The 23,399-nt window shown below is 37.4% G+C and overlaps 1 protein-coding gene across 5 annotated transcripts in view; it reads left to right on the plus strand.

The window, feature by feature from the left end:
• The window catches only part of TMEM245 (transmembrane protein 245), an 89,659-nt gene that overhangs the window by 13,939 nt on the left and 52,321 nt on the right, over positions 1–23,399 (plus strand). For all 5 annotated transcript variants that reach the window (XM_036260817.1, XM_036260819.1, XM_036260818.1 and 2 more), the window contains exons 4-7: positions 7,946–8,062; positions 10,643–10,861; positions 13,624–13,793; positions 22,404–22,508. In XM_036260817.1, the coding sequence (XP_036116710.1) occupies positions 7,946–8,062; positions 10,643–10,861; positions 13,624–13,793; positions 22,404–22,508 (611 nt within the window). The remainder of the gene's footprint in view (positions 1–7,945; positions 8,063–10,642; positions 10,862–13,623; positions 13,794–22,403; positions 22,509–23,399) is intronic.

A 23,399-nucleotide genomic window follows, 5' to 3' on the forward strand; every position in this document is an offset into this window, starting at 1 on the left:
GCATTCTATAATATTACTCTTAAGAAATATTGGGAGGGTAGCTTTATTTTAAAAACATGTTATGATGAAACATCTTTAAATCTACTTAAAAACCTGTGGTGTTTTCTGAACAGTAAGTTTTTTGTTTGTTTTGTGTTTAAGATAGAATGGAAGGGAGGGATGAAAAGAGAGAGAGAGAGAGAGAGAGAGAGATGTTGATGTGTGAGAGACACGTTGATTGGTTGCCTCCTGCACAGCCCTGACTAGGGCCAGGGATAGAACCCTTGACCAGAAAATCAAACTCGAGACTCTTCGGTCCATAGGCCGATGTTCTGACTGCTGAGCCAAACTGGCCAGGGCCTGAACAGTAAGTTTATTGAAAATATTTTAGATTGTTAGATAATACCTCATGCCCTTCCTTCCTTATTTACATTTTTTATTGAGGTATAATTCATAGAACATAAAATTAACCATTAACTAGTTTAAAGTAGCATTAAGTACATTCTCAGTATATGCAGCCATTACTTCTATCTCATTCCAAGATATTTTCATCACCCCAAAAGGAAATCCTGTATCCATTAAGCAACTAACTGCATTTAGATTATTTGAGATCTTTCTGTTTTCTTTTTTTTTTAATCCTCACCCGAGGACATTTTTCCATTTTTTGTACAGATAGAGTGGGAGGGAGAGAGAGGAAGAGAGAGAGAGAGAGAAACATCGATGTGAAAGGGACACATCGAGTGGCTGCCACCCGCACGACCAACCAGGGCCAGGGACAAACTGCAACCGAGGTACATGCCCTTAGCGGGAACCGAACCCGGGTCTCTCCAGACCGCAGGCCGACGCTCTAACCGCTGAGCCAAACCGGCCAGGGCGAGATCTTTCTGTTTTCTTAACGTAGGCATTTATTGCTATAAATTGCCCTCTTAGAACTCCTTTTACATACCATAAATTTTGTTATGTTGTGTTTCCATTTTCCCTGAGTCAAGATACTATGTGATTTTCCTTTTGATTTCTTCTTTGACACATTGATTTATCAGAAGTGTATTAAATTTCCACCTATATGAAATTTTTCAATTTTGTTGCTTTTGGTGTCCTAGCTACCACTTCATTGCCAAATGCAAGGTCAATGAATATTTACTCCTGTTGATCTTGTATCCTGCAACTTTGCTGAATTTGTTTATTAGCTTTAATAGATTTTTTGGGATTTTGTGTATGTAAGAGCATGTCATCTGCAAATAGATAGTTTTACTTTTTCCTTTCTAATTTGGATGCCTTTCATTTCTTTTTCTTGCTTGATTGCTCTGGTTAAAACTTCTAATACAGTGTTGAATACACCATGTTTTTTTAAAGATTACTTTTGACTGTAAGTAGTTTTTATCCAAAACATTTGTTAAAGAGACAGAATTCCAGTGAGTTGTAAGGGGCAGTGGGGGAGTGGTGGCCAGATACAGTAATGGTTCTCAGGTCATCAGACTGGACTTCTAGTTGACCAGCATGTGGACGCAGCTGTGTCTAGAGAAGTAAATCTGAACAGCACACAGTTTCTACAGTGACTGACATTTGTTCCTTGCTTTCTGATAAACTAAAAGTACAAATTACTAATTGTAACAGATTTGTAGAAGGGAAAAAAATTAATTTATCAGGTATCCATTTGTCACAAATAAGTGACAAAATATAGAGAAACAAAAAGAAAATAAAAATGATTAAAATCCCACTGCCTACAGATTATACCAAAATGTTTACTAATGGTTTTTAATGCCTTCAGACATTTTAAAACACAAGAAAACTGAACCATAGTGAACGTTCTCTTTTGTAACCCACATTTTAAACTTAATTATGTCATGAGCACCTTTCTATGTGGAATATACTTCTACATTATTTTTAGCATCTTCATTTTATGCTAATCACATGACACTCTGGCATATTTATTTGTACAATGCCTTATAGAAGTTATTTTAAATTAAGTGGCTTTTTATTATTTTATTCATTGAGTGAGTAACATCTGACAATTGTAAGACATCTTTTTTTTTTTTATCCTCACCTGAGGATATTTTTCCATTTATCTTCAGATAGAATAGAAGGGAGGGAGAGAGGGAGAGAGAGAGAGAAACAGAGAGAGACAGAGACAGAGACATTGATGTGAGAGAGACGCATTGATCAGTTGCCTCCCGCACCACCCCAAGCAGGGCTGGGGACAGAACTGCAACCGAGGTTCATGCCCTTGGCCGGAATTGAACCCAAGACTTTTTAGTCCGCGGGCTGATGCTCTAACTGCTGAGTAAAACCAGCCAGGGTGTAAGACATCTTTTATTCATAAACAGTTGTTTAGAATTTTAAACTATCTGAAACAAAGAAACCTTAATTACTAATCTTTCTGACAATGGAAAACAGTTTATCTTATGTTTTGCTGTCTTTCTTTTTAAAAAATTTTTTTTTCTTTATTGATTTTAGAGAGAGAGGAAGGGAGAGGGAGAGAGAGATAGGAACATTGATGAGAGAGAACATCAGTTGGCTGTCTCCTGCATGCCCCCGCTGGGGATTTGGCCCACAACCTAGACATGTGCCCTGACCAAGAATCGAACCGGCGACCTCTTGGTGCATGGGTTGACACTCAATCACTGACCCACACTGGCTAGGCTGTTTTGCTGTCTTGCGAAGTTTTCTTTGCTCAACCTGTCTTCCTGGTCACAGTCTTCTAGATTCTGTGGTTGTATATCTGACCAGTAGAAGTAAACTTTCTGTTTTGACAACTACTACTGTATATGATATCCACTTGTCCCTCTGGTTAGCTTTATACGCTTTTCTTTTTTCTTTTTTTCTTTTCCCTAATAGTGATTCAGACAGGTCTGCTTACACCTTACCCCAGGACATTTTTTGTCCTTTTGACTGCCTTTGTTCAGAGCTAAGTAAATACTTTATTATAAGTTTATGAATACTGCAGGTCTCTTGGGTATGAATTCTAGTCAGCTGATGATGGCAGCCTAGAGAACTGTAAGGACAAGAATTCTAAGACCAAGTTTTGAGCCATGTTTGATTATTATTATCAGGCATAAACCCAGGATAGTGGGGCACTGGCATGCAAGCCAGATTTCTAGTATTTGTATCCTAGACTATTACAAGGAAGGAAATCACAGGGACACAGAATAAATGTTGTGAGCAGAATTGAAAACGTTAGCTTTTCTTGTTTTGTTTATTCTCATTCCAGCCAACTTTGGAATAGGATCCTTTTATGAACTTCTAGTCTAGGTAATCCTTATCATAAAATAAATCTTTCAAACATTTTTTCTAATTTCTGAGTATCTTTTTCCTCTTGTCCCTAGAACTTGTTTCTTTTAGGTATCAGAACTCAAACCATCTAGTCCGTGCTGGGACAGCCTTTTCCTTTCATGACAGTCAGTTCCCTCCTGTAGATGTCACTGTAGTGTGGATGTAGGACTGCGACAGTACACTGCCGTGGCCGTGCATGCATGCATGCCTTGCCATTTCCGCTCTCCCACTCATTGTAGGGCCTGCTCTTATATCCCAGTCACTTGTACAGGCATCTTTCTCTCTGTCTTCTGAGCTTTGAATCTTTTGCTTCTGTGAATACTTTTATGATCTGTGGTTCACTGGATTCACAGAATTAATTCTTTGGATTTCATCAGAATTCAAGACATGAGTTTATTTATGTCCAGAAAACTTCTTGTGAATCATTGCTGAGTTAGTTTCAGAGATTCCTTCTGAACCCAGGGGCCTTACTCTGTGTTTTTCTCTTAGACCTTGGGAGTTCTTGGTATTTCCTGGAACCCTAAGATAATGTAGGGAAAATAATGTTAAATATCTACTGTGCTGTAAAATGTACTATTTTATTTTTTAAACCCACCAATAAAGCAAGCCCCAAAATCTTTTAGAATGTTATCTCCATTTTGCAGATGAAGACATTTTATTCCAGAGAGTAACTGACTTGCTTACAGTTGCACAGGTGACTGGTGGAACTAAGACATGACCCTAGGCCTTTGACCCTAAGCCCAGTGTTCTTTCCCTTCACCAGGCTCTTTGAACAATCATCAGTCATTCTGAAAAGGTACTGACTGGTGATCCTCTTGAGCTCAGTTGTGATTGTCAGCTGCTTCAGTCTTTTACGTTGGTCCTGTTGGCTTACCACAGCTGCAGGACCTAGCTTCTCTGTCTCCTGGATCCCAAGTCTCACTTGGTAGAAACCTGGAATCCAGCTTTGATGTGTTCCCTTAGCCTGTGAGAAAAGAGGAACACTAGCATTATTGTTAGTAACGACAGTATAGGCAAGGACCTGTTAGACTCTTTAAATATGCTGTCTCATTTAATTTTCTTAGTAATACAGTGAGATTGATATACTTATTTTACAAATGAAGACCCTTAGGTTTAGCCATTTACTCTGAGTATGAGAAGTACTTCTTCAAAGCTAGGCAAACACATTAAATGTGTCTTTAATAGCCTGGACACCCAGCCTTGGTAATTGTTTATAAATGACCTTCTAGAAGTATCTTTACAGGAAGGATTAGTAGTTGCCTTAATCGTTTTTAGGATTGCATGCAACATGAGTGAAAAAGTTTGGTCCTTAAGCCCAAATTGGAAAAAGAAAAGGAATAAACTAGATTTAAAAACATTAAAAAAAAAAATCTTTACCCAAGGATAATTTTTCCATTTATTTTTAGAGAGAGTGGAAGGGGGGAGGGAGAAAGAGAGAGAGAGGAACATTGATGTGAGAGAGACAGACACATTGATTGGTTGCCTCCCACACACACCCTGACCAGGGCCAGGGATTGAACCTTGGACTGATGCTCTAACTACTGAGCAACACCAGCCAGTGCCAAACTAGATTTTTTTTTAATCCTCACCTGAGCATATTTTTTTCCCCTTGTATTTATCTTCAGATAGAGTGGAAGGGAGGGAGAGAGAGAGAAACATCAACGTGAGAGGGACACATTGACTGGCTGCCTCCCACATGACCCCATCCAGGGCCAGGGACAAACCACAACTGAGATACGTGCCCTTGACTGGAATTGAATCCGTGACTCTTCAGTCTGCAGGCTGACACTCTAACCCCTGAGCCAAACCAGCCAGGGCCAAACGAGATTTTTTTTACTGCTCATCTTCCACACCCCATCTCTGACATTGTTAGTTAAATAGCCCTAGAGAACCTCCTATTAGTGCATATCCACGTCCTTGTTACTGACCAGTAGTACAATGAAGTGATACTAGAAGCTGTGGAGAAGGAGATGTATTTTCCACATTAGTAATGGAAACGCAGGCCTCCCTCACAGGGAGCCGTGCATGCTGGGGAGGTTTACTTGGTGTGCAGGGCCTCCTTCCAGTAAGCATCTTTGGATGTATTTCTGGCAACTGCCACTGTCCCTGTGAAAGAGAACAAAGTAGATCAAGTCTCCTTATTTAGACTGGTTTTAAAATATATTTCCCCCTGATTTTAAAAAATGATATCCTACCCACTTCTTATTAACAGATATTATTTGAACATGTGATCTGTTATTCTTATGTGATTTGCCAGAGTATGAATTTCTGTTCCCTGGGGCTAGGCTGCTGATGTCAGTGGCCTGCTTCTTTGGAGTTGTGTACATCCCTGCTATTTGGGCTTCTGAATGTTGGCCCTGTCCCTGGGTAGATTGACACTTGAAACCTTGAATACTCTTTCCTTTTTTGTTCGTAGTTCTTGGGCCCCAAGATTACGTTCCTTTGTCTATGTGCCTATTTTTAGCTGGGATTTTTTTGACAGTACCATGACTTTGTCTAGATTAGACAAAGAGCTTTAGTCCTAGAGTTTTTCTGTCTAGTTTGTCATTCTTCTGTTCAAACCCTTGGGATTTTTTAAGAGCAGGTGGATATTCCTAAGACAGAAGTCATTAAAATGGCTATTTGATTAAGATCGGTTTCCAAATCTTACATCCAAAATTTTTAGATACTCTTTGTTGATTTTCTGTGTGCTCTTCTCGTCATTCCTTTATGAAGTGCAGGCACTCTAAAAACTTGCTGACTCATTTGTGTATTAACTAGGATATTGCATAGTTTTCATGGATTTAGATATAATTCACTGAATATTTACTGTGTATTTTAGTAACATCAGCAAGTTGGAGAAAGAGTATTGGTGAAGGTTTAATTTGCTGGGTATGTGTAATTCATTTGGAGCTGAAATTCACTGGCTTGACAGAATTCTATGCTAATCACATTGAGTATTGGCCTACCAAAGTAAGGTCCCAGCTGTGTGAGTGTGGGCATATGATTTGATTACTAGAAACAGTCAATATTCTTAGTTGTGGACAAAGGAATCCATGCTAGCTAGTCTAAATAGAAAGAGGTACTCATTAGCATATAGAATTTTTGCATATGGAATTTTTGGAAAGACCAGATGATTAAGCTTGGATCCCACACAATCAGAAATAATGCAACCAGGAGAAATGCTCAATGACACCCAAGGACTGAGCAGAAGTGCCATAACTGCTGCTGCCTGCCACAAAGTTAGAGATCAGACAGTAGAACCTCTGCAGCCTCTGTTAAGTTCCTGCAGAAAAGCCATATGCCTCTGACTGTGACATGTATGTGGCTTCCAAAGTACAGTGAGTTGCTTTGGTCTTCAAAGTCTTGTACAGGTGTGCATGTCTGGTAGAAACTGCATCACATGTGGAAACTTAGCTGCAAGGGAGTCCAAGAAATACAGTAGCTTTCCAGTCTGTAATGTACAGGAAAGCATGCTAGAACCTAGTATTGTGCAAGCTAGTCTGTGTTGTCTGCCATAACAGGTTAAATGCTGACAATTACAGACAGATCTCATTGGCCAGTAAAGTTTTTGAGTCTAGTGCATATGTTAATCTTGGTGTACTACTTATTAGGAACTTAACCTGGGAACATGTAACATGAAACAGGGTAATGATATTCTTTTTTAATTTTATTCCTCACCTGAGGATACTTTTCCATTTATCATCAGATAGAGTGGGAGGGAGGGAGAGACAGAGACAGAGACAGAGAGACAGAGAGAAATATCAATGTGATAGAGCCACATTGACTGGTTGCCTCCCGCATGACCTGACCAGGGCTGGGAACGAACCACAACTGAGGAACGTGCCCTTGGCCGGAATCGAACCCATAACTCATTGGTCCATGGGCTGATGCTCTAACCACTGAGCAAGTCTGGCCAGGGCAGTAATGATATTCTTTTAGATTTTTTTAGATGGTGACTTTTGCCCATGCTGAATTATGTTCTTTATAGATGTATATGGTTTTGCATAATCCCTATACATTTACATATTCATTTGCTGAATGTTATAAGTGAGAGCCCCAAGTATGGGCTGCCCCATACTGTACTACTAGCTAGTAATACAAAGGAGAATGAGATAGTCTATTCAGGAAGCTCACATACTTAGTGTGGTGGTGTTTTCCAACAGAAATGTGCATTAAAATTTACCTGTGAAGTTAAAAAGTATGAACGTGGCACTCCACACTTATATATTCACTATTTGCCACATGTATCAATCAGCATGAAGTTCCCAAATGTGGATAATAGAATCCAAGAACCTGCATTTTTAGCAGACTTTCCTGTTGATTCTTTTTTTTTTCTGAAATATTTTTACTGATTTTTTTTTTTTTTTTTTTTTAGAGAGAGATGAAGGGAGAGAGAGATAGAAACATCAATGTGAAAGAGAAACATCTATTGGCTGCCTCCAGCACACCCCCTACTGGGGATTGAGCCTGCAATCTGGACATGTACCCTGATTGGGAATTGAACCAGGACTTCTCAGTCCATGGGACGATGCCACACTGGCTGAGCTCCTGTTGATTCTTAAGCATTCTCCCTTGGCAAATAACTACTGGTCTGGTGGGTCATTAATTTTGTTTAATTGCTAGAGAAAACTTAGGACTGTGTTTCAGTTTGCAAGTTATATCTTTTTGTTCACTTGCTTTTAAAAAAATTTTTAAATGCATGATTGTTTTACAGGGGCAGAGTTACCAGGGCAAGTTATCTCCATGGCTGCTTCTACTCTGGCAACCTTGGCTATCTCTATCACAGGGTATGAATCGAGCACTGAAGACCAGCCCTCAACTCAGCCTGCAGGTGACTGACCTTACGAAGGAATGTCTTCAAAATCATTCTGGAAAATGAAATATATATAGAATATAAAGTTAAGAAAGACACTAGCGTTACAAAATGTTACATACTGGGTTTTCATTTTTGTCTCTGATTCCTATTTTTACCTTTTTTTCCCTCTCTCATCTTTGTTCTCATATTATCACTTTTTTCAAACATTTAATTATTTATCTTCTTAAGTTTCTTATCTTGATTCTTCATTCTATCCATTTTTAAAAAGTGCTTTTTTTTGTTACTTCTCACCTTAATTTTATATTATTTTCCTTTTTTCAGCGCCCTATTTACTTTTGACCATATTTCCCCCCACTTAATTCTTTTTAAATTTTTCATTTCTTCTACAACTGTGAATTCTTCTCCACTGTTCTATTTTTTTTTTTACTCCTCACCTGAGGTTATTTTTCCATTGATTATTTTAGGTAGAGTGAAATCGATGGAGGGAGGGAAGTGGGGGGGGGGGAGAGAAAGAGAAAAACATTGATGTGAGAGAGACATATTGATTGATTACCTCCTGCACGGGGATTGATACTACAGCCTAGGTACATGCCCTTGATGAGGAATTGAACCCATGACCCTTTGGTAAGCAGGCCAACACTCTAACTGCTGAGCCAAACTGGCTAGGGCCATTGTTGTATTTTGCTATAACTTTTGATGTTGCTTTTTGTTGTTGTTCCCTTTCTCCAAATCTTCCTTTTGGCCTTACTTTTTCACCCTCAAGTCATCCATTTCTCTAGCATTTCCTGCTTCTCAAAATTTGCTCTGCATGCCTCATACTGTTAATATATTGACTGTTTCTCTTAAAACAGACCCCTCTGGTTGTTCTGGGTTCACTGCTCCTGCGGGATCCAGCTGGTAGATTTACATCAGCTTTGAAGTCACACTGTGCTCACACAGAGTTCAGGAATGTGAAAGACCGCCCTGCCTGTGCCAAGAGGCCCATTAGTGCCAGAGGTCTGGGAGTTTAGGAATACTGTTAGTGAGCTCTTCTTGAAGAACTTACTTTAGAAAAGCCTGGAATGAAGGAGTCGGCTAAGAAAAAGGCGTTTGGGGTGGTAGGACAACCTAATTTTTCTTGCACATTGAATCATGTTTTCAAAGTAGGGAGGGGATGATGTTTTAGTTATGGACTTATTGTTCTAAATGTTTGCTACGTCCACGAACATGAATTTTCCAAATTAGAAAGATACTCAGCAAAGTCAAACAGAAGCATATTATAACTAACTTGGGCTGTAGCCCCAAACCTCAGGGCAGAATGTTAGTTCTGGTGAGGTGGGCTGGCTTACCCTGGTACTGGTTATATCAGTAGTAAAAATTTACTTACAGCTAAACATTTAATGTTAAAAGGAACATAAGGAAATTATGATATAGCACTCAGAAGTGTAGCTGCCTATGAAAAATTTGAAATAACAGGGAAGACATTCTTTAAACAAATATTCAGTGAATGCCTACTATATGTCAGGTACTATTCTATGTGCTAGAAATTCAGTAGAGGGTGAACAGGACAGACAAGGTCTTAGCTCTCCTGATGCTGATGTTCAGGTGAAGGGAGAAAGTGGACAAGGGTAAGTGGAACATGATACAACAATGTAAAATTGGAAGGACTGTGGGGCAGATGGAGGCTGGGACTATGGATGTTCTTGTTTCTTTTCTCTTTTTTCTAGACTTTCTGAAATACGATATACTTTTGTTATTAACTTTTATTTATAGCAGGCAAAGTTTTAGGATTTTCATTTCTAACATCATGGTATATACTAAGTAATATTGCTTTAAGGGTTACAGTATATAATTTCTGATATATATGGTATGTTATGTTTTGGTAAAACTAGAAAATAGAAATAATATAACCCTATATTAAAATGTAATAGTGCCTTATGTGAAATAATTTAAAATGATTTCTTTTATTTGAAAATTCCTCACCCCGCACAATCTTGTTTTATGTCTCGTTCTAACAGAAACACATGTTTCAAAGCCCTGGGTTCTTTTTGTATCCGCAGTTCGCTCCATTTTAGGTGAAATGACAGTGAAAAGCCACATTGTGTCAGAGATACGTATACATATAAATGCATCTAATGTAAAGTTATATTGAAAGAGAAAATTTTAAATACCGGAATTCTATATGTTAATGTTTGTTGCTTTATATGGTTTGACTAGTTTTCATGAACTAATTATAATTCTCAGCATTTTGTTATATATTTTTCTTTAGTTTCTTTGTGTAAATGCTGTCTATATTAATAAAGATATATGTCATAAAAAGCTTGAACAGTATAGAGTATATAATATGAAACCTAAAATTTTTCTGTACCCATCCCTACCCCCCAACAAATTTGATTAATTTCTCTAGATTTAAATATTGTTGGCATTGTAAATTCATCACGTATTTTGCAGTGCGTATGCAAACATGTACAGATTTTATTTTTTTTAACCCAGTGTAATCATACTATTAGTACATTTTGAAGGCTTAAAATAGAGTTAGCTTAACCAGTTACTCTGTATAATTGTGCACTGATATGGACTAAGATGGTGGGTCATTTTTTTTCTTTCCCTCTTTAGAATCTGTGGACAAAGGGGAACCCCCTCCCCCATCATCCTCATCTTCTTCACCTTCCTCCCCTTCGCCCACGCTGGGCAGGCAAAGGCCTGAAATCGGAACGTTCCTCAGGAAGAAGAAAACCAGCGACATCTACTTTGTGGCTCTTGTCTGGGCCATCATTGCAGTTCAGCTCTGGTTGAACCTGTGGATTGTGCAGCTGCTGCCTGTGCCAATTGCAGGTGACGAAGAATTAACATCTTATCGTTGAAAATGTTTTCCTTCTGCTTTTGGGTTTTAATATTTGGGATAATTTTCCTCTCTTTTTAAATTAAATGATCGCATGTTTGCCTTTAAATAAACATTATTTTCTAAATGTATTACGTGATTCCTCTTTAATAGTTCTCTTTTAAGCTCAAAATGTACTAGCCTCTTACAGTGTTGTGTGGCATTATCTGACAGTGCCACATAGAGAGCTGACTGGTTAGCCTTCCATGATTCTGGGGAGGAGAACATGAACAATCTGGGTTTTGGGGTTGATGATTGAATTTTGAGAGCTGCTGTTAGAGAAGTGCATTTCAAATTCAACAGAAATGTGAGTCTTGAGAACTATGATACAGGCAAAATCATAACTTTTTTTAGAGAGGAAAGGAGAGGGAGAGAGAGAGAGAGAGAGGAACATCAATGACAGATAAACATTGATTGGCTGCCTCCTGCATGCCCCCTACTGGGAACCAAGCCCACAACCTGGGCATGTGCCCTGACCAGGAATCGAACCGGTGGCCTCCTGATGCACGGGTCGATTCTCAACCACTGAGCCACACCAGCTGGGCAAAATTATGCTTTTTTTTCTGTTCGTTTGACAGAAAATTAAGTTCTCTGTACATATATCATATGTATTATATCAAAATGGAACTATATGGCTTTTCATAAATTAAACTAGGTCTTTGTATCTGAATACCATGGTAATTTAAGGCTCACTTCTATTATGTCCATTCTCTCTAAAGGCGCCTTTTAATCCTAGCAAGAGTAAGGAAGAGTTTTCTCTGACTCAGGTGCATTGTAAAAGACTCTTTTATGCTTTACTGGTTGTTCGGGCTTTCTTCTTATTGTAGTCCGTCTTTGCCAGATTTATTAGGTCCTCTTTTATGGGATCCTGCCATTTAGATACTTCCTCAATTTGATTAGTCCTTGTCTCTTTTATCAAAGTTTTTCACTCTTAATTTCAATATAATCTAATTATTAGAAGCCTGTTTTCTACCAGGGTCTAAACTTATTGGACCATTTGGCTTCTAGATCATTAGTTTTCGAACGTATTATTCTCATTAAAGTATACGGTTAATTAAATAGTTCACCATTTCTTTAAAGATTTATTATGACTGGAACACTGTATAGTATGTGTCCTTAGGGAACATGAAATACAGTGATTGAAGTTTGTATCTGCTTCTTGCATCCTCAAGCAGCTTTTCTGGCAGTTGGAGCAAGGACGGTTGTAATTCAGCAAGTCACAGGGTACATACCACAGCCATGCTTTCTGTTAAGGAATTTATAGAGATGCTTAGTGACAGTTGAAATTGCTCTTCTGGATTGTTTTATACTGTTTTGGTTTTGCCAGATGATATATTTTAATCTCATTTTAAGTACATTTGGAACCCCAATTTCCTTAAAGTTTATTAGCAGGAGTTACTTTTGTTCTAGTCAGTTCTTTTTTCTTTTTTAGTCTCACCTAAGGAAATGTTTATTGATTTGAGAGAGAGAGAGGGAGAGAGAGACAGGGAAAAAAAAACATCGATGTGAGAGAGAAACATCGATTGGTTACCTCCTATACATGCCCCAACCAGGGATTGAACCCACCAGGAATCGAACCCACAACCATCTGATGTATGGGATTATGCTCCAACCAACTGAGCCACTTGGCCAGGGCTGTCCCAGTGACTTCTTAACCCTCAGGCCATCATAGGAATTTGACATGCCCTTGGAGAGCAGGCTGTAAACAGAGTGGCCCTCAGAAGGTTTTCTACCTGGCCTTATTCTAGAGACTGTAGGAGCTTTCCTAGGACTTCTCTAGAGATTTAAAAATGCTAATGAAGGAATTGTTGAATTGATATGTAACACTGAGCTCATGGTTCAAAGTAGTAAACTATGAAGCATTAGAAATCCCTGGAGTTAAGGAAATTATAGTGGTTGGATCAATTATCCAAACTTTAAGGCAATCCTCACAGGTAAGTAACACTTCCTTCTAGTCCATCCACCTTCTTAGTTGGCCTTTAACAGGAAGCTTAACTGCTGCTGGAAGGGCTGTCTCACTGCCTACCTGCAGAGGGGCATATTCATGTCGTGGTCTGTGAATGGTCCCCACTGAAGGTGCGCAGTGCTCAGCCTCAGGGGCCATTTGTAACAGGCTCGCTTGTATCCATCTAGTCTGCTTCTCTACTGAACTCTGGTAACAGATTCAGGTGTATAGCGTAACATCAAGTAAAGAAATAGGAACATAAATGAAAAGGCTACCTGCGGTGGTATAAAATCATGATGTGTATGGAATACCTTTATTTTTCTGGTCACTAAAAACATTAAAAAATCTAAGGAAAAGAACAAAAATTGGCAATAGCCAAGCAGATTAGGACATGTCAGGGGTTAGTGTTCTTTGCCCCAGAAGGGGTAATGTATGAGCGGCCTAGATTGTAGTCACTAAAATCTTCATGATCGGAGTATTTTGTGTTTATATAGGCTATAAAATAATCCCTGACTACCTCAGGGGCTCAGACTCCACAAAGAAGGTAGTACGTATATGGGCAAGTGGGGATTGTGTGAAAAGTTGTTTGTCCCATTACCATCAATTTGGAATACCTTGAACTTTCTTCCCTCCTCCTCTCCTTTTTAAAAATTGATCTTTAATACTAGCTTTGCTGTTTTAGAAAAGTCACATGAAACTAAGGGACCTTTTCCTGTTATAACCTTGTAATCTACGTTTTGTTCATCCATGTATTTCTTATCTTCTTTATAGTCTGGATACTCAAAAAGCTCGTTATTCACTTTGGAGTTGTGGACTTCCTGGAGAAACGCTGCCTCGTGTGGTGGCAGGTCATAGAGCACTTCCTGAAGGAGAGGCAGGAAGCTCTCGCACCCTGGCCGATTGTCGGGCTTGGAAAGTTCTTGTTGAAGGTTGATAGCAAGGTATTGTATTTTAAGATTTGGGCTGTTTTAATGGAATTTATATATTTCATTGTCTGAAATAATTCATTTTATGGTATTTAGTGTTTTTATAAGAATTGAAATCTAATTCTGTGGTGAAATTTAAAGTTTATAAATATGGTTTTATAAGGATAGAATATATTTAGTTTAAATAATTATAAGGACCAAATTGAAATCCAGAGAGGTTAAGTGACTTGCCTAAAAATTAGAGAGCCAGGTAATGGCTCTGTTGAGTGAATAGTTTTGGAATAATTCCCTTATGTCTGATATTGTGCTAAGTCCTAGGGAAAAGCAGATGAGTCACAGAAAACGAGATGCAGAAGCTCTATTTAGGGAGAGACAGCAGTCCATTAAAATTCAGAGGCCATGGTTAGATTCAGAGGCTTAGTGGTTAAGAGATGGGCTCTGAATCCAAATTCTGGTTTCAGATCCCCATTCAGCTTCTTATTAGCTGTGTGACCGTGGATGAGTTTCTTAACCTTTCTGTGTCTTTGTTTCCTGATCAATACAGTGAGTGTAAGAGCATGTACCTCATAGATTGGTTTGTAAGTATTAAATGAGTTAACACCTGTATAATTTCTTTGTTAGGGCTTGGTACATACAGCTCTATACAAGTGTTAACTGTTATAATTTGTAGAGGAAAAGTATGTACAGAATTTAGTGCTAGCACTGAGCAAAAAAAATGGCTCACTGTTGGTGAGGCAATGGGAGAGGGGCAGGTTGATAGAGGAGGTAATCTCATGGCAAATTTTGAAGCACAAGTAGGAGTAGACATGGCAAGAACCAAGAACGACACATGGATGGAGCAGTGCATAGGCATAGAAGCTTTAACAACGTAAATTCTTAGGGAATGCCAAGAACTGGTCACGGCTGGGATGTATGAAATGGGGACTAGAGGGAGGTAGGCCTGGAGGATCAGGTGAGACTGGATCAAGAAGGTCTTTCTGTGTGCCATGCTGTGTGAGCTGGACTTCCTTTAACAGGTCTATAAGGATGAGAAATACTGCTAGGTGAAACCAGCATAGATGTAGATGAAAATAATAACTGCATCACATGAAGGGGGAGAAAGTACATTTTTTATGCCTGGCTGGTATGGCTCAGTGGATTGAGCATTGGCCCACGGACTGAGAGGTTCTGGTACGATTCCTGGTCAGGGCACATGCCTGGGTTGTGGGCTCAGTCCCCAGTAGGGGGTGTGCAGAAGGCAGCTAATCGATGTTTCTATCTCTCTCTCTCTAAAAATATCAATAAAAACATTTTTAAAAAGGAAGTATATCTTTTAAATGCTTAATAAAATATCTTGGGTCAAAAGATTAGCAGGGGATACATTTTCTTGCATATTGCCTGTCTGTCTTCCAGAAAGTGTGCCCATTTTAATTCCCACCAGTGCACCATATGAGAATATGTATTTCCTTGAGCTCTTGCCTAGGAGTATTATAGAGTAAAAAAAAGGCCTTTTTAGTTTTGTAAAACGAAGTATCTCAGTGTTGTTTTAATCTGAAAATTTTAAAAATAAAAATTAAGCTGACCATGGCCAGTTTGGCTCAGAGGTTAGAGCGTCGGCCTGCGGTCCTGAGAGACCCTGGTTCGGTTCCCGCTAAGGGCATGTACCTCGGTTGCAGTTTGTCCCTGGCCCTGGTTGGGTCGTGTGGGTGGCAGCCACTCGACGTGTCCCTTTCACGTCGATGTTTCTCTTTCTCTCTCTCCCTCCCACACTCTATCTGAACAAAAAATAGAAAAAATGTCCTCGGGTGAGGATAAAAAAAAAAAATTAGGCTGACCATCATTCTACATGCTTATTGGCTATTTTTTTTTTTTTTAATTTGCCTGTTTGTGTTCTTACTAATTTTTTCAAATTTTTAAATAAGAAAGAATCTAAAACTTTGCATAAATTTCAACATATTTATCACATATCCCTGTCCTCGCCTGAGGATGTTTTTTCCATTGATTTTTAGAGAGAATGGAAGAGAGGGGGAGAGCCAGCCAGCCAGCCAGACAGACAGACACATCAGTGTGAAAGAGGCACATTGGTGGGTTGCTTCCCACATGTGCCCAGGGATGGAACCTGCAACCCAGGCACGTGACCCTGACTGGGAGTCAAACCCTTGATCCTTCAGTGCAAGGGCCAGCACTCTAACCACTGAGTCACACCAGCCAGGGCTAAAGAATGTAACTCCTTTTAAAAAATGTTTTCATTGATTTCTTTTTAGAGAGAGAAGAAGGGTGAGGGATAGAGAGATAGAAACATCAATGTGAGGGAGATACATCTATTGGCTGCCTCTTGCATGCCCCCTACTGAGGATTGAGCCTGCAACCTGGGCGTGTGCCTTGAACTGGAGTGGAACTGGGACCTCAATCCATGGGATGACACTCACTTCACTGAGCTACACCATCCAGGCAAGAGTGTAACTCTCATTTTCAGTTAATGTCTTTGTCTTTCTCCTAGCAGAAGGGATAGAGACTAAATCCTATTTTCAGCATTTTCATGTACTTGTATTTGGAACCTTTCATTTAGGAAAACTGTACAGTTGTGTCAGTTGAAGTTCTGGGGCATTAAAAAGTATTTTTTATGGGATAGCCTTGTAAAGATTTGTCATTTTTATTCTAATTTGTTTGCCAGTCTGTTCTTCTTAAGGAAGAGAAATAGTAAAATGGATAAAACTAACATTTTCTGCTATATACAACAATCAGAATAAATGGCTATCACAAACTGAATATTGGTTTAATTTTAATTGATGCCAAAATTATGTTCTGTCTAATATAATAATATAGTTGGGCTGTTGCCTTGGGGAATTAATCTGTTTTTCATGTTTCTGTTAAATTTTAATTGATTGGATGATTGTTTTTGAAATGACGCTTCTACAGGAGATTGTTTGAAGTATGTATCTAAATGTGCTTAGAGTGTACATTAAAGGAAACTGTGAAGAGCAGTCATAGTCACTGATGAAATTATGCTTTTTATTAGCCTGTATACTTTTTATAGCACTAATAATGCCCTAAATATTATGTTTAATGATTTTGAGATTGTTACATGTCCACTAAGTTGCATTAGGTATTATGGTGCTAAATATGAGGTTTAGATAGGTAACATTGACATGAAAAAAAGCAAGATAATGTATTGCTTTTTTGTAGAAAAATGTGTACCTAAAAAATTGGGGTGGAAGGAAATACACCAAATAGTAGAGAATCTTAGATAGGCTTGCTTTTGACCAGGTGTCCTCTGTTCAATGAGCACTGAAATGTTTCACTCTTTAAAAACTGTGAAATAACTAATACTACAGAGCTGCAACTACAAAGTTCAATGAAAATGTAATATAGAAACATATATTGGTTTATACAGGGACTAAAAATCCTTTTGGTGCATGATATGTAAAAGGATCTTAATTATTACTCTGGTCTTTGGGATTGGGTATGGCTATTTAAGGCAACAAGCTTTCAGATTATTTTATGTATTTTTAATTATTGAATTGCCAGCAAAGCTTGTGATTATCATCACTGTAATCATTGTATAACTTAAAGGAATACTACATGTACTCGATTTTATAACTTTGTTAATGCATTACAATTGTTTTTCTAGTTTTTCTTTTGTCTGGGATAATTTCGTCCTCATGCCCTCACTGACTTTCCGTTCTTTTCTCTTCATACTGTTATTGCATTCTCTAATGATATTCCACTGTTCTTATCTTTTCCTTCTCACCTTACCCACCCCACTCCCCTCCCATCCTCAAGCTCTGGCACTGGCTAAATAAGAAGGTAAATGAACACACGGATGTTGGTTTTTGCTGTTCAGTTCTGTAACTTCTCCCTGTATCTCTGTTCTCACTCTTTCTGTCCGTATGTCAAACTAAGTTTTTGTTATTAAAGTTCTAATTATAAGCTATGGAAGGTCATGAAGCATTGATACTGTCCCAATACAATTTGCTGAAAACCCAAAGCTATTTTATTCAGGATATTGGTGGTATCTCCTTGTTCATGTGTTTGTAAGAAGTTCTGTCTTGTGTTCCTTTTATCCACTGTGATTTCCATTTCTTTTTAGCTCCGTGTTGTGGCTTAGCCTGATACTCTAGACTTTTTTGATGTGTGAGAGCACATAGGCAATAGTTACTGAACAGGAAAGAGAATCCTCTGTTGCTGATTTTTCTGTGAGTGACACAGGAAGTTGTAAAAAGACAAATGTGTGAACTATTTTGTGAAATTCCCTAGACTGGTAATTTTATGTATTGTCCTTTTTTTAAAAACTAGTATTCCAAAATTTTATTTTTAACTTTAAAAAGACAGTAGTCATGGCCTGTGACATTTAATTTCATGTGTTTCCCATGATAAGAGTTGTGTCTATGGTAAATAATTCATATGATTGGCTTGGAATTGTTAAGGTACATTTTAATAACTTCAATAACGGCTAATCCAGATCCAGATATGTTAGAAGTGCTATACCTCTGACATATAGTCTGTGGGTAGTAGTTCTAGATTTAATTTTATTAAATCCATAGGACAGATAGCAGGAGGTGACATCATTTACTTGTATTGTGTTTAAACACAATAAGTCTCTAAAAATTTTCAGTGGAAATATTGTCACAGGCTTTAAGAAAGATGTGGTAGTTCTTGGAAATATATTAAAATGACACTTTTATGTGTAGAGATTAGGATTTCATTCTGTTGAAACAGGAAAGGGGAGACTTCTGACAATGCCTAAAGTTTTAAACTTTGGATTGAAAATAAACAGTGTATAAATATAAATAGACACCACCACCATCATACACACACACACGTGCGTATGATTATATACACCTCTATTTCCTACAAAACTAGTGTAAGTAAATGAGTTTAATCCTTGGCTGATGATAGTACTGCAAAAGTAAGTCACATTTTCTTATTTTGATCAAAGCAGGTGGTTTAATGTATTGTCCTAATTTGTGTGTGTGTGTACATACAAAATTTTCCTCGAGATGAAAGAAGACCTAAAGTCATTAGGTTTAGTTTGATTCAAAGCTAAATGAGGTAGATTACCTAATTTATGAGCCTAATTTACAGCTGACTAATGAGTGAGATTTAAAAGATTCCTAACAGATCAAGTAGCTTTTTTCTTTTCCTTGCCGATTCCTTGTAGCATAGATAAAGCACTGGTGTAGAGTTGGAGTGAGTGCCTGAAGATCTGAGAGTGTGTGCTCCAGGAAAACACACATAAGTTCAGGGTCATCTCATTGCACCACGTAGGCAGGGTCAGAGAATTGCAGCATTGGGGATTTAGTATTCCAAGCTCAAGTGGACTGAATTAGGAAACCAAGAGGAGAAGTGAGGGTGAGAGAGAAAACATCTTATGGTTAATTAAATTACAACCTGTTTCTCAAGGCTTAATTGCTTTATTTCTTAATATTGATTATATACCCTGGGACTTTCATAGAATTTACTTTAAAAACAGAGCAAAATAACCTACATTCATGATAGAATAGAAAACTAAGTAGTGGCATGACATTTTTTAATAGCTTGATAAATAAGGCCAGTGAGTTTAGAAATTAGAGTGTCTTGAAATAAACTGTAAATTTACCAACATCTCAAATTTTTACATTTGAAACATTTAGAATGTCATTTTAAAATTTCTCTTTCTTTAGAAAATAAAGTTCAGAAACTAAAATAATTTCTCAAAGCATGGAAGACTGGGGCAATTTCTAGAGACTGTAGGATTTCCACGAGCAAGGCATTGGTGACATGTGGTGTGGTTTCCTTTGCCCAAAGCAGAGCACACCGGACAGGGTCAGCCTCATGGAACAGCACCTCCGGCATTCCTTCAGGATCCCCTCCATCTCCTTCCCCTTCTCCATTGCTTCCTCTGTCTGTGTTTCTCTATGTCTGAGTTTCTGTTTACTTGGGAGTCTTGTTCCATTTGCTCTTTCAGGGAATTCTTTTCCTCCATTTAAGTTTTTTATCCATTTTTGTCTTTTCTCCTCTTTTGGTCCTCAGTTCTATATACCATCTCCTTCTCCCACATTAATTTCTTCTCTTTTCTTGACTTTTTCTATCTCACTTTATTATTATTATTTTTTAATTCTCACCTAAGAATGTTGTTTTAAATTGATTTTAGAGAAAGTGAAAAAAGAGAGAGAGAGAAACATAAATGTGAGAGAGGAACATCTATTGGTTGCCTCCCTGACCGGGAATTGAACCCACAACCTTTTGGTGTACGAGACGACGCTCCTACTGACTGAGTTACCCGGCCAGGGCTTCTGTCTCTCTTTTGCTGTCTCTTTTCATCCTTAAAAAAATCTAATCCTAACCCGCCATAATGTGAATAGAAACCCCTCCAGTTGTTTTAGCTTATGTATCGAGCATCCTAAATGATTTTACTTTAAATTTTGAATGCGACATCTAACCCTTACTGTTATCCCTCTAATACAGATTTTTATTTAGGTGGCTCTTAGCGTGGATTTTTTTCATCCCTTAGTTATAGGAAAACTCTACCCTTGTCAAAAAACATAACATTTGATTTTGTAATGTTGATGTACATAATATGTTTGTGAATATTCCATGTTTTATATATTAAAAATACCAAGACATAAATGTATATGTTTATACTTTGTAAAGAAAACATCATTTAAGTTTAAAAATACATTTTAAGATATGACTTTTCTAAAAAAAAATTAAGGCTCCCAAGTTATTTTCAAAAGTTATAATTTGTGAGTACAAATCTGGTCTTAAATCTGAAATTATTTTATTTATGCTTGCCTATTCAGATATATATTAACTGAGCTTGTACTATACGTGGACCATGTACTATTAGGTTTTGGAGACCAAAGAGGAGTAATACAACACTAGCTCTTTCTTCAGGAGTTGTCTCTAGAACTAGGTGTAGAATTTGTTTCTGATTGTGAAACTCTTCAGTTTCATTGATTTTAGAATTTGCATTCAAAAGGTGACATCTGACCTTCCATATCTTAGAAACCTGTTTTTTTTTTTAATCTTTGCATTGTCTTCAATGCTTTGGTAGCATGCACTGAAAATTAACTCTTCTGTTTGAAGCTGTAATTATTAAGATAGAAGATGAACTTTTTATCTGAGTTTATTAGAACATTGATCTCCTAATGACACTATCCTTCATGAGAGATAGTATGAGCCTCGAGTGGAAAGTAAATGTTTTAGAAGTCAATTTTGTTGTTTTTCAATTACCATTGTTTGCTTTTGGATGTTTAACTCACTGTTTGGAGAGCTAAGTTAAGAATAACTTACTCAGCAATACTGTGGCTCATATTGGGGTTGAGGGGTGCAGTGTGATGTTTCAGCAGTCATCAGTCTAATTGGTTGTATATTTGAAATGTTAAATAGTTTTCCATGGCAGGAATTCTACAAATCTATCAGAATGATATATTCTGAAAATAAATTTGTTTTTATATGTAGAGTTATTTGTGGTTGTGAAAAAGGAGAGAAGTTATACTGAGAATAGAATGTCAAATAGCATTTAGGGAGAGCATAATTTTAATTATTGATTAAGGAATAACTACTACATTAATGATTATTTCTTATTTGCAGTCAATTATAATTTATCAAAAAGCTTATGTTTTAAAAAGAATAGAAATTTCCAGTAGAATATTAGACTTTAAAATTATTTTATTATGAATTATTTTAAATATTAACAGATGTAAAGAACACCCATGTGCCTGCCCTCTAGTCTGATAAAACATTATTTACATATTAAAGGCCATTTGTATCCCTCCCTGATCTGCTTCCTACCCAGAGTAACTAGTATTCTGAAACTGGTATTTCTCATTACCTTAACATTAGATTTTTATTGTTACTAATTTTGTAACCCTAATGACATCAAAGGGGAAATATATTGAAAGTAACTCCTATTTTAATTTGCTCCGATTTTATCTATATATAATTCAGGGCATACCTATTTTATAAAGGGCATACTTTTACAAAAGTCATCTATGTTTGCTAATTGACAGTAAAATTTCATACAATTTGAGGTCAGCTAATGAATTGTCATTATTTTGTTTAGAATATTTACCGGATTATAAATTATAATTTGAAATGTAAATATTCCACAGTATGAGAATTCAATCATAATGATTAGGTTCAAATTGACTGCTTTATTATTATTATTATTATTAATTAATTTATTTTTTGTTAATCCTCACACAAAGATAACTTTACATTGATTTTTAGCGAGAATAAAAGGGAGGGGGAGAAAGAGAGAGAGAGAGAGAAAGAGAGAGAAACAACAATGAGAGAGAGACACATTGATTGATTGCCTTCTTTATGATCCCAACTGATGATTGAACCTGCAACTCAGGTACATATACTTGACTAGAATTGAACCCAAGACCCTTTGGCCTTCAGGCCGACATTCTAACCACTGAGCCAAACTGGCCAGGGCTTGACTACTTTTTTTTAGATATGACAACAATAAATTCTTTATATAATAGTAGTAATTAATACTTAGTTTTATAAAGTTGCTTATAGCTTTCACTGCTTTAGTCATTATTGCATAGATTGCTTTGCAGTGTTGAATATCCTATTTTGTCTTTTGGAATGCATATGTGTTTTTATTGAGTTGTACTTGACAGCTAAGTAATTCTCTTTTTTATCTCTGTGCAGATGATCATCTGGTTGGAGAAGATGTTAGACAAAATAATTAGCATTTTCATCATATTTTTGTTAGTGATAGGAACCCTGCTTTTAGCCCTACTCCTGACTGCAAAGGTAGAGTACAGTAATTCTTGTTACCGTTACTAAACCTTGAATTGTTAGAATTGTAGTATGGATAAGAAGCTGGTAGAAACAGTATGAAAAATGTTACTTTGCTTGTATATGTATAACAGCTAAGACATTTATAATTTTTGTATTACTTGTTTTGCCATGAATTTGCCTAGTGTATTTTTTACCCCCATTTTTATTTTGTTATTATCAAAATCCGACATAAATGCAGATGAAAAATACTGAAATACAGAGGAACAATTGGCTGCCTCTGTCTAATCTGGCTTTATGACTTCTAATCTAGGTAGCACCCTGTTTAAGATCAGAATTTTTTGACTAGCTCCTTCTCTTCTTGTTTCATTGGTCTTTCTGTTGATATACCACAGGATCTTTATTTCTCACTATCCAAGCCCTTCCAGCTTACATTTCCTCTCCCCGTTATTTGTTCAGATTGTTGTAACGGAATACCATAGGCTAGGTGGCTTGAACAGCCAATATTTATTTCTCACAGTTCTGGAGGCAGAAGTATGGTTGAGTTCTTTTTGACGGTCTTCTTCCTAGTTTACAGGCATCTGTCTTCTTTTTGTATCCTTACCTGGTGGAGAGAAAGATCATCCTTCTGTGCTCATATAAGGGTTCTGACCCTGTTCATGAAGACTCACCATCATGACCTAATTACTTCCCAGAGGCCCCACCTTGACTACTTTCTTTTGTATCCACATCCAGTTTCTTAGAGGATCCATTTTGGATCCATCTTCCTAATATACCATAGGGTAATAGCAGAGTGAGTATATCAGGTAATTGCTCTCCACAGAAAGCAAGAATAAAATGGTATAAACTTTTTTTTTAAAAAAACACACCATATAAGGGCATTAGAAAATGATCAATTAGGCAACA

This window comes from Molossus molossus, unplaced genomic scaffold, assembly GCF_014108415.1.
Source record: "Molossus molossus isolate mMolMol1 unplaced genomic scaffold, mMolMol1.p scaffold_m16_p_14, whole genome shotgun sequence".
NCBI lineage: Eukaryota > Metazoa > Chordata > Mammalia > Chiroptera > Molossidae > Molossus > Molossus molossus.